At 47.0% G+C, this 11,999-nt stretch overlaps 1 protein-coding gene across 1 annotated transcript in view; it reads right to left on the reverse strand.

Annotated features, from left to right (window-relative positions):
• Positions 1-9,338, reverse strand: part of ddx27 (DEAD (Asp-Glu-Ala-Asp) box polypeptide 27) — a 73,711-nt gene extending 64,373 nt beyond the window's left edge. The window contains exons 1-2 of the mRNA XM_072514584.1: positions 9,185-9,338; positions 1,712-1,855 (exon numbers count right to left, since the gene is read on the reverse strand). Coding sequence (XP_072370685.1) covers positions 1,712-1,855; positions 9,185-9,268 — 228 coding nt within the window. The 5' untranslated portion in view covers positions 9,269-9,338. The remainder of the gene's footprint in view (positions 1-1,711; positions 1,856-9,184) is intronic.
• Positions 9,339-11,999: the final 2,661 nt, after the last annotated feature.

Below are 11,999 nucleotides of genomic sequence, written 5' to 3' on the forward strand. Positions count from 1 at the left end.
CGAAAGCTCCTTTCCGCCCTCCTCACGGTAGGTCGTCTATCCCTCTTCCCTGATCCCCCGGATGCACCATAAAGAGCTCACTCTTTCCCACGTTGAGCTTATAGCCCGAAAAGTCTCCAAACTCCCTTAGGATCTGCATGACCTCAACCATCCCCTCCACTGGATCCGCCACATACAGCAACAGGTCGTCTGCGTAAAGTGACACTCGATGTTCCTCTCCCCCTCGGACCACCCCCTTCCATTTCCCCGACTCCCTTAACGCCATGGCCAAAGGTTCAATTGCTAATGCAAACAGCAGAGGGGACAGGGGGCACTCCTGCCTCGTCCCTCGATACAGCCGGAAATACGCCGATCTCCGCCGGTTCGTGACCACACTCGCCACCGGGGCTCTATACAGGAGCTTAACGCAACTAATAAACCCTCCCCCGAACCCAAACCTCCTCAACACTTCCCAGAGATACTCCCACTCTACTCGGTCAAAGGCCTTCTCCGCGTCCATAGCTGCCACTATCTCCGCCTCTCCCTCCACCGATGGCATCATTATCACATTTAGGAGCCTTCACACATTGGTATTTAGCTGCCTACCCTTTACGAATCCCGTCTGGTCCTCGTGAATCACTCCCGGGACACACTCCTCAATCCTCATAGCCAACATTTTTGCCAGCAACTTAGCATCTACGTTGAGGAGCGAGATCGGTCTATACGACACACATTGTAGTGGGTCCTTATCCCGCTTCAAGATCAAAGAGATCGTCGCCTCCGACATTGTCGGGGGCAGGGTCTCCCCCTCCCTTGAAGGTCCTTACCAGCAACGGGGCTAACAGGTCTACATACTTCCTATAAAACTCCACCGGGAACCCATCCGGCCCCGGGGCCTTCCCTGCCTGCATGCTCCCCAGTCCTTTAACCAGCTCCTCCACCCCAATTGGCGCCCCCAAACCAGCCACCTCCTGCTCCTCCACCCTCGGGAACCTCAGTTGGTCCAAGAATTGTCGCATCCCCTCTTTTCCCCCTGGGGGCTGGGACCTATACAGCTCCTTGTAAAAGGCCTTGAATGCCTCATTCATTTTCACCGCACTCCGCACCGTAGTTCCCCTGCACCTGACAAAGTTAAGGATGAGCTGGTTGTTTGAAGGGGTGGAGGATCTGTGTGAGCGGTGCGGGAGGGCCCCAGCCAATCATGTGCATATGTTCTGGTCCTGCCCGAAGTTGTGGAAGTTTTGGGGACGTTCTTCAGCACCATGTCGGCGATCTTACATGTGGACTTGGAGCCCAATCCCCTGGGGGCCATATTCAGGGTGTCGGACATGCCGGAGTTGCAGGCGGGAGCAGGGGGGCAGATGTGTTAACCTTCGTTTCGCTGTTCGCTCGCAGGCAGGTCCTGTTGGGGTAGAGGTCAGCTTCTCCACCCTCTGCCTCAGTGTGGCTGGGGATTTAATGTAGTTCCTGTGTTTGGAAAAGGTGAAATTCACCTAGAGGGGGACAAGTGAGGGGTTCCACTACAGATGGAATCTGTTTATATTACATGTTGGAGAGCTAGTTGTCGCTAATGGGTAGGGGTGGGTAGTTTTGTCTGGTTGCTTCAAAGTTATTTCAGTTGGAAATGTTGTGTTGTATGATTGTTAAAATTTGAATTTAAAAAAAAATATATATTTTAAAAGAATGTTAGGGGACATATAGCCTGTAGTCAGGCAGGGTTACAGATACTCACATTCTTTTTCAATTGGCTCAGGACATCTGCCATCATCCAGTTGTCATCATATTCCCCATCCTTCTCGGTGAACAGAAAATTTTCACTGAAGTCCACACATTTCTTCCCCAACTTTTTTCTCTTCAGTAAGGTGACTGGCGGTTCCTAAACAAACAAATGGACCCGTCAGTCTCACAGGTCAAGGAAATGTGATGTGCAACAAGACCCGTCCTTCCACTGTTTATTCCCAGACAGCATAAAACAGAACATAGCTAAGTATAACTGTGATCAGCATTAAATAAAGCTTTGAAGAGGGAACTACCAATGAGTCAGAGTCACCATAGCATAGAACATTACAGCGCAGTACAGGCCCTTCGGCCCTCAATGTTGCGCCGACCTGTGAAACCACTCTAACCCTAACTCTAAAGCCCATCTACACTATTCCCTTATCGGCCATATGCCTATCCAATGACCATTTGAATGCCCTTAGTGTTGGCGAGTCCACTACTGTTGCAGGCAGGGCATACCACACCCTTACTACTCTTGGAGTAAAGAACCTACCTCTGACATCTGTCTTATATCTATCTGCCCTCAATTTAAAGCTATGTCGTGCTAGACATCACCATCCGAGGAAAAAGGCTCTCATACCCAATCCTCTGATCATCTTGTATGCCTCAATTAAGTCACCTCTTAACCTTCTTCTCTCTAACGAAAACAGCCTCAAGTCCCTCAGCCTTTCCTCATAAGATCTTCCCTCTGTAGCCAGTTAAAATGGCTAACTCCCGATTTAGAATGGCTAACTCCCGATTTAAAATGGCGAACGGTAAAGGCTGATGGGAAAGTCAGCCAACAGGACACAAACGAGCAGCTGCAGGTTGACTGTGTATTCACCTCTGGGAAGGCCAGACAAGATCGATACCAGTAACCATCAGCACAACAAAACACCAGCCACCTGCATATTAATGAGCAATCCCCGGGAACAATGAGCAACATTTAGATACATAAAGCCAACCCAGACTCGTCGGCGCCAGCAGAAGCCTACACAAAGGGAGGTGAATGACCACCTCAAGACCACCCATCGATCAAGGAATCGCTCCAGCATTGGAGAAAATCGAACCAAGTGATTGGGACAAAGTCCAATCACTTGGAACCAGGTACAGGGTCCACCCCGAAAGGCGGGAAGCCCCTGGGGACTATAAGAATAGAGGCCAAGTTCAAATCGGCCCTCTGCTGCTCTTCTGGACCGGGTCACTCAGCAACGCGAACCAACCCTCGACAGTGACCGGTCCAGCCATCGCTGAAATCTAGTAAGTCTTACTTCAACGCTCGCTACGAGATAGGCGCTCCTAGCTACCAATCTGTACCAACTTCGAATCCCACAGGCTCAGAACCCGAACGAAAGGCCATTCGTTTCCTGACCTGGTGGGCCAGTTCCAAGTTAAGTATTGGCCTGTTAGTTGTAGGAAGTAGCTTAGATGTCGAATTTATGCATGAGTCGTGATTACGGTGTATAATAAATGTGCTTTGATTTAAATCTTACTAAGCGGTGTATTGGATTATTGATCATTACTCAAACTTGAACCACGTGGCGGTATCAGAAAGATACCTAGCGACTCAAGACCAAAGGTGATAAAACAGCAATTAAACTGAGGCAAAAGTTAGCAACACCTCCATACAGGGCAACATTCTGGTAAATCTCCTCTGCACCCTTTCCAATGCTTCCACATCCTTCCTATAATGTGGCGACCAGAATTGCACGCAATACTCCAAATGCGGCCGCACCAGAGTTTTGTACAGCTGCAACATGACCTCATGGCTCCGAAACTCAATCCCTCTACCAATAAAAGCTAACACACCGTACGCCTTCTTAACAACCCTCTCAACCTGGGTGGCAACTTTCAGGGATCTATGTACATGGATACCGAGATCTCTCTGCTCATCCACACTGCCAAGAATCTTACCATTAGCCCAGTACTCAGTCTTCCTGTTATTCCTTCCAAAATGAATCACCTCACACTTTTCTGCATTAAACTCCATTTGCCACCTCTCAGCCTAGCGCTGCAGCTTATCTATGTCCCTCTGTACCTTGCAACATCCTTCCGCACTGTCCACAACTCCACCGACTTTAGTGTCATCTGCAAATTTACTCACCCTCCAGGTCATTTATAAAAATGACAAACAGCAGTGGCCCCAAAACAGATCCTTGTGGTACACCACTAGTAACTGGACTCCAGTCTGAACATTTACCATCAACCACCACCCTTTGTCTTCTTCCAGCTAGCCAATTTCTGATCCAAACTGCTAAATCACCCTGAATCCCGCGCCTCCGTATTTTCTGCAGTAGCCTACCGTGGGGAACCTTATCAAACGCTTTACTGAAATCCATATACACCACATCAACTGCTTTGCCCTCATCCACCTGTTTGGTCACCTTCTCAACAAACTCAATAAGATTTGTGAGGCACGACCTACCCTTCACAAAACCGTGTTGACTATCTCTAATCAAATTATTCCTTTCCAGATGATTATACATCCTATCTCTTGTAATAGAATACGAAGTCTTACAACACCAGGTTAAAGTCCAACAGGTTTGTTTCGATGTCACTAGCTTTCGGAGCGCTGCTCCTTCCTCAGGTGAATGAAGAGGTATGTTCCAGAAACACATATATAGACACATTCAAAGATGCCAAACAATGCTTGGAATGCATTGGCAGGTGATTAAATCTTTACAGATCCAGAGATGGGGTAACCCCAGGTTAAAGAGGTGTGAATTGTATCAGGCCAGGACAGTTGGTAGGATTTCGCAGGCCAGATGGTGGGGGATGAATGTAATGCAACATGAATCCCAGGTCCCGGTTGAGGCCGCACTCATGTGTGCGGAACTTGGCTATAAGTTTCTGCTCGGCAATTCTGCGTTGTCGCGCGTCCTGAAGGCCGCCTTGGAGAACGCCTACCCGGAGATCAGAGGCTGAATGCCCTTGACTGCTGAAGTGTTCCCCGACTGGAAGGGAACATTCCTGCCTGGTGATTGTTGCGCGGAGTGGTCATTCAACTATTGGCGTAATCTCACTTTGCACAAGTTATCCACCATGCTGTCTATGTAACTACATTAATTACATTTAAAGACAATTCATTGACAATGAAGCACTTGACAGCAAGAAAGGCACTGCATAAATCAAGCCTTTTCTTTCCAACTGTTGCTCAGTAGCCTGATTTCATTGAGTACCAATTCAGATCATTATCTATTTCCGTGACATTCCTTGGACCCTCTGTTTTGAAAGCCCAGTTGCACTAATTTCTGTTCAAACCAAAACCTCCTTACCAAACATTATTTACAGAATCAACTTTTTTGCAATCTTTTCTCGACAAGTTAATTTGGGTATTCATTAAACTCAAGTAAAACCCATTGGACATTACACCATATACCTTCAAAATCAAGAAATTTAATTAAAAGCTACATTACAAATATCCAGAGCTTTGGAAATATCATTACATTCTGCAATAGCTCTATTTTTTTCAATATTTTCACTGCCCATCCAGAGCAACAGGGAAAATTCACCAGAAGTTGTAAATGAAAACACAAAGCATTGCTGGGCTCCACTCTCCTCCGCTTAAACTGCTCCCTATTCCATCATCATTCTGGTATGCAACGCTCATCCATGCCTTCTCTTCCGTTATCACCCGCTGCTCAAAAGAACTTTGACCTCTCTATCATCGCAAACCTTTCAACGTCTCATGCCACTCCAAAATCCTGGAGTATGCTGTCTTTACCCAAATCTTCCCCGCAACTCCATGAATGAATTTCTTCAATCAAGTTTTCACTTCAAATACAGCACTCATGCCTTATTAAAAGTCATAAATGACATTCAATGTGACAGAGATAAACTCTCCTTCCTCAACTTTCTCAGGGTGTCTGCAGCCTTTGAGATGTCTGACCACAGCATCACCTGTCGTTCATCTGGGCGGCACTACACTTGCCTGCTTGGATTCCTATCTATCTGGTCTTCGGCAGAGAACAGTTTCTCTTCTCGTGCTCATGCTTCAAAGCTTCCCCATGGATCTATTCTTGGTCCTCTATTATTTCTGACCTACATGCTGCCCCTCAGCGATATTATCTGAAAACATGTCAGTTCTCATATGTACAATGACAATGCCCAGTTCTACATCACTACCTCACTCTACTCTGCCACCGCATCTGATTTGTCACATTTTTCGCCTGATTCCAGTATTATATGAGCAGAAATTCCCTCCAATTAAATATTTGGAAAGATAATGCCACTGCCTTCAGTCAACACTACAAACCATGTTCTCTATCCACTGATTCAATCCCTCTCCCTTGAAACTATCTGATGTTGAACTAAACTGTTCATACCCTTGGCATCCTATTCGACCCTGAGCTTGGCTTCTGACTACATGTCCTTCTACTTCCACCTCCAAAACATTGCCCGACTCCGCTCCGCCTCAGCTCCACCTTCTGCTGAAACACTCATCCAAGGCTTTGTTACCACTGGACATGACTATTCAAATGGAGAGTGCAAATAAACTTAAGCTCTTCCAAAACTCTGCTGTCTCTTTCCTGTGACCCGGCTCCAGGATTGACCCCGGCTCCAGGATTGACTCCGGGTCCTCTGCGTCGTGAAGCAGCAGTGCTAACCACTGTGCTGCCCTGAAGAAATTGCAAGTTACCACCTCAAATCTTACTCACCAATTAGCCTTGTGCTTTCTGATGAGAATTCTCGGCTGTTTCACACCAAGAATCTTCATTCCAACATTGTCAACTTCACCTTCAGCTGCCAAGGCCCGAAGTTCTGGAATCCCCTGTCTAAATTTCTCTGCCTCCCTCTCCTCCTTTAAGACACTCCTTAAAAACTAATTTGTTGATAAAAATTTTGATCATTTGCCCTGATATTTCTTTATGTGACTTAGTGTCAAATTCGGTTTGATAAATCTCCTGAATAGCATCTTGGAACATTTTGCTACCTTAAATGCACGATATAAATGTAAGCTGTTGTTGTAAATGCCAAAATGAACACAGGTGTAATCCTGGAAAGAATAAAGTGTCTCAAAATAAATCGTGCTGCGGGTACAGAGGGACCAAGCAATCATTAAAAGCAATTGGGATGCACTCAACGAGTTCCTTACTTGTTCGTGAAATCAGGAATTGTTCTGATGGACTGGACAGCAGCAAATAATATATCAAGATTCAAGAAAAGCAAGTAGTCAGAACTGGGAAATTATAATTGATAATAGGTTGTATGCAAGCTGCCAGAAGAAATTGCAAGTTTAAAAAAATAATAATTTAGAGTACCAATTATTTTTTTCCCAACGAAGGGCCAAATTAACATGGCAATTTCACCTACCCTGCCTATCTTTTTGGGTTGTGGGCAGACACAGGGAGAATGTGCACGACAGTGACCCGGGTCCAGGATTGACCACGGCTCCAGATTGACTCCGGCTCCAGGATTGACTCTGGGTCCTCTGCGTCGTAAAGCAGCAGTGCTAACCACTGTACCACTGTGCTGCCCTGAAGAAATTGCAAGTTACCACCTCAGTGGTGAACAGATTCTGAAGAGGTTATGAACGTGGTTTATGGAAAAGATCAACTTTCAAAATGTTTTAGATAAACTGCCACTTGTTATAAGAAAAACCCGTATAAAATTCAACGGCAGACTGTTTTGAATAGTAATCGGTTGCATTCTTTCATAGAGAATTCCAGTTAATGTCAGTTGCTTTTCACAGACTATATTTAGAATTTGGGCGGACAGTGGTTAGCACTGCTGCCTCACAGCACCAGAGACCCGGATTTAATTCCGACCTTGAATGACTGTCTGTGTGGAGTTGGTGTTGTAAGAACTGGTGTTGTAAGACTTCTGTCTGTGTGGAGTTTGCACATTCATCCCATATCTGCATAGCTTTCCTCCAGGTGCTCCGGTTTTCTCCCACAGTCCAAAGATGTGTAGGTTAGGTGGTTTGGCCATGTTAAATTGCCCTTTAGTGTCCAGATGGGATATTGTGATGGGCCTGACTAGGGTGCTCTTTGGAGGGTTGGTGCAGAATCGATGGGCCAAATGGCCTCTGTCTGCACTGTAGGAATTCTATGAATTTGAATAAAGGCATCATGGAAACTGCAGATGACACAAAGAATTGCATTACTTAAGAACCCTGGATGAGCAAAGAAAGTAATTAGACTAGATGACATGGGCTCACATGTGGTGGATGACATTTACTGCAGATAAGTAGCCACACTTGCTTAAGTACAGGAACATTATTTAAAATACTTTACCCGAAATGTCACAAAGCAATTCAATGGAAAACATCGGAGTGTGGACAAACTGGCAGTTAATTGTGTGCAGCGACCTACATTGTTCAATCCTCTGGTCTCTGCATTCCTCCCTAGTAACAGCACCTTCAGCTGTTTCAGCTCTAATCTCAGCAACGTCCTACTTCAAAAAACCTTTCTGAAAGGCATATTTTGAACAAGAACAAAGAATTGCATTTATATAGTGCCTATCACACCCACCAGACGTGTCAAAGAAGTGTTTTTTGAAGTTTAGTCACTGTTGCAATGTAGCAGCCAATTTGCACACAGCAATCTCCAACAGCAATATGATAATAATGAGATAATCTGTTTCTTGTGATGTTCTTCTTCGATACAGTGCCATTGGATCTTTTACATCCACTCGAGTAGCTAGATGGGGCATCAGTTTAAAGCCTCATCTGAAAGACAACGCCTCCAACGGTGCACTGCTCCCTCAGTACTGCACTCGGGTATCAGTCTCAATCACTGTCCAGGTACTCAAGTTTTGGAATGGGATTTCACCCCACAACCTTGTGATTTGGAGACTAGTGTGGTAGTTGACAACTATACTATGGTCATTTTTGTGGCACCCGGCTTAAGGGTTGCAGACTGCAGTTAATTGAATTACTGGAGATTTCCTCATGACTTGCCCCCACAATCCAGCCATTAAATTTTACTCCATTTTTAAAATTACAAAGCCAATGTGCCGGGTGGACAGGGCAAGCCCGTAACCCATTTCCTTGCTTGCTCCAAAAAAAACAATTCAAATTGAATCTAATCTACGGTCTCCACAACTGAGACAGTAAAGATCCAAGTTGATAATCGGCCAACACATCCATCCTTGTGATGTATTATGGCAATTGGAAAGCAAAAAGGCTCGTTGTCCAATTGACTGTTGCTTGATTTTCAATCTCCCCCAATTTGCAATACTTAAAAATATGTTTTTTTTAAATGTTAAAAGAGAATGACAAAAAGATACAATCTAGATTTTTCCGGAGGGTGGCACACAGCAGCGCACTGGGTGTTGATCTCCAATTCTTGGAGCCTCCAGGCCAATCCGGGAGGGATTGGCAACTCGAAGTGCTGCTCCACATGGCACTGACTTTAACTTTATCGCGGCCCGGCTTGAACTGTGTGGGACCAGGAGCGGCCGAGGCCCAGGAATACCACCTCACCCCGTCCTAGCCGAACCTCACCTCCCCCTCAGACCCCGTCTCCTCTTCCCCCTCCGGAACCTCATCCTCATCGCCGATCGTCCCGATAAAATCCAGAGCATCCATCGAGCAACGACGACCCGATTGGAACCGGAACCGGAATTCCAACAGGTGGTGGTGCTGCAGGGGAGAAAAGATCCGTCCGTCGCCAGCACGCAACCGCAGCCACGGCGGTTGGAACAAACAGTCCGCAGAACAACGGTTCCGGGTGTACGGCAGTTCCAGGGTGAATGAAGGCTGTCTGCCTCAATCACTTTACCCAGGCTCTCAGTCAATAATCCAGAGTATTGCTCAATGTAATTATACAAATAATAAGTCAATAAATGCATATTTAAAAAAAAAAAACTACCAGATCCTCACCACCACCCCCAAAATCTCATTTCAAGGTCGAGATACTAACTCCAACAGAGAGGAAAACGACCCCAGTGCTGCTGGAACAGAGTTTTAAGCATTTTGGGGATGGGGTAGGGGGAAAATAAATTAACATTGCCTAAGGGGCTGATAATGGGTAAGTTTTAAATGGTCCCCCCATCAAATTTAAGGTAGCTTACAGGCCAAATGGGCTTGACCACTGATATGTCCACTTAGCTGTAAAATACCCTTGGAATGAGTACACATTTCCAAAATCCCTGCTGGGGAAAATGAATGTTAAAAGAAGAAACTGTTTGAAATCACCTCCCTCCTGCACAAGTCATAGATGAATGCTTTACTTTAAAAAAATATTCCCTCCCCAAACTTCTCCCCCCTCTGCTCCTGTAAGACAGCAGCTCAGACCAGTATCTATACCACCAACCTGTATGGCTAATGGAAACAGAAGATACTAGACAATCTCAGCAGGTCTGACAGCATTTGTGGAGAGAGTAGGGAGCTAACGTTTCAAGTCTAGGCTTTGACAAAGAGTCATCCAGACTTGAAATGTTATCTCTCCTCTCTCCACAGATGCTGTCAGTCCTGCTGAGATTGTCCAGCATTTTATTTTTGTTTCAGATTCCAACAGCCACAGTAATTTGCTTTTATCTTTGTATGTGAGATACCCTCAATTACAACTCGAGAGAGATGATTGGTAATACAAAGGCTTTAATTAGCAGAGAAGCAGACAGCTGCCAAGAAGTGGGCTCACTGCATACTGCCCACTGAACATTACCTTATATATGGCTCCCTGGGGGGGGCGGAGCCAGAGGCAGAGTCCCCTGGGGGGGAGGAGCCAGAGGCGGAGTCCCCCAGGGTTCCAAACCCGGTCTTAAAGGGATCATGACATTAAAGGTACAGTTATCATTCATCACAGTATGGTTAATATTTTGCTTTTATTTGTATGGTTAGTGCTGATTAAACCAGGTGTGACCTGCTGAAATGGTACTCCTTGATTTGCTATACTTATAAATGGAAATAATCCAACTTCCGGTGGCGGCCATGGTGTGAGTGATCGCACATTTGGCAGCTCCTGCTTGTGGCGTTTGTTTTGGTCCTTTTCCCCGATTAATGGGCAGATGTTTTGATGGAAAAAGGTGCAGGAGTGGTGGAGGAAGAGTATATTCTGCCAGTGGATGGATTTATGGACCAGAAGTGGTTTTAGGCGAAAGGAACTGTTGGAGCAAGTATCTTTTCCTGCGACACAGGGAAAGATGGTGGCGAGCAAGGGGTTGGCCCTACCATCTCAGTGGTCGATGGAGCAGCTGGTGGACTACTTGAATGAGAAGTTCAGTCAGCAGAGAAAGGAGGACCTGGCCAAGGCGGTGGACCCACTGAAGGCGGGGATCGATCGTGTGGAGCTGAGGCTGGAGACCCAAAGCCAGGCGATCCAGAAGGTGGAAGAGACGGTGGGGGAGCATGAGGAGCAGCTCGCTACGTTGGCAGCCGAAATTGCGGTGTTGAGGGATACCCAGAAGCAGCTTCAAGAGGAAGTGGAAGATCTCGAGAACCGCTCCCAAAGACAGAATTTGAGGATTGTGGGATTGCCAGAGGGCTTGAGGGAGTGGGAAGAAGGAGCGCTGGGTGCCAATCTGGACCCATCCCATGGAATAGCGATGGTGGCCACCAGCTCCCCCGAGTTCGACCCTCTGATGAGGCCGCATCTCGAAGTCAGCACACGGGACAGGGTGGCATGGCTGTGCATATGCCGTCAACAAAGCCCCTAGTGGATGCCAGCCACGGGCATCAAAGGCAATGGGACGTGGAAACCAGTTGGCTGCCTCCACCTCAGATATGCATCCTGGGGAGACACCGAGATGTAGTAGTAGAGCTAGGAAGGCAAAGCATGCTGAGGATCACTGAGGCCACTGGGCATGGGTAGGTAGGGGGAGGGGGGTAGGTAGAATAGGAGGGGGGTAGGTAGGGGTGGGGGTTGGGAGGGTGGCACTATTGGGAGAGTGGGGACTTGTATTACACATGAAACATCCTCGAGCATAACCATTTACAATGCAGGCTGATCTCCGATCCCTTGGCCCATCACTCCAGCACCCCCCCCCCCCCCCCCCCCCCCAGGCACCCACCCACCCTCCAGCCATGGACATGTCCCCAGAGCTGTGTCCCATCCCCCGGTGTTCGGTGTTGTTGGCTGCTGCATGTGTGATGTTGGCTCCCGCAGTGTTCAAGGAGTGTCCAGGCATCAAGGTGTGATTGGGTGCTAGGCAACGACTCCCACATGCTACATAGCCCGCCCACCCACGGGAATCCACTTGGGATGTGTGACGTGCTCACTTAACCACAATTGCCAATACCCCATTATGGGCGGTCGTTGGGGCAGACAGGCAGGGACAACGGTTGCTCCTGGAACAGGTAAAGTGGCGAGCGATTGCCC

This window comes from Scyliorhinus torazame, chromosome 8, assembly GCF_047496885.1.
Source record: "Scyliorhinus torazame isolate Kashiwa2021f chromosome 8, sScyTor2.1, whole genome shotgun sequence".
NCBI classification, from domain to species: Eukaryota; Metazoa; Chordata; class Chondrichthyes; order Carcharhiniformes; family Scyliorhinidae; genus Scyliorhinus; species Scyliorhinus torazame.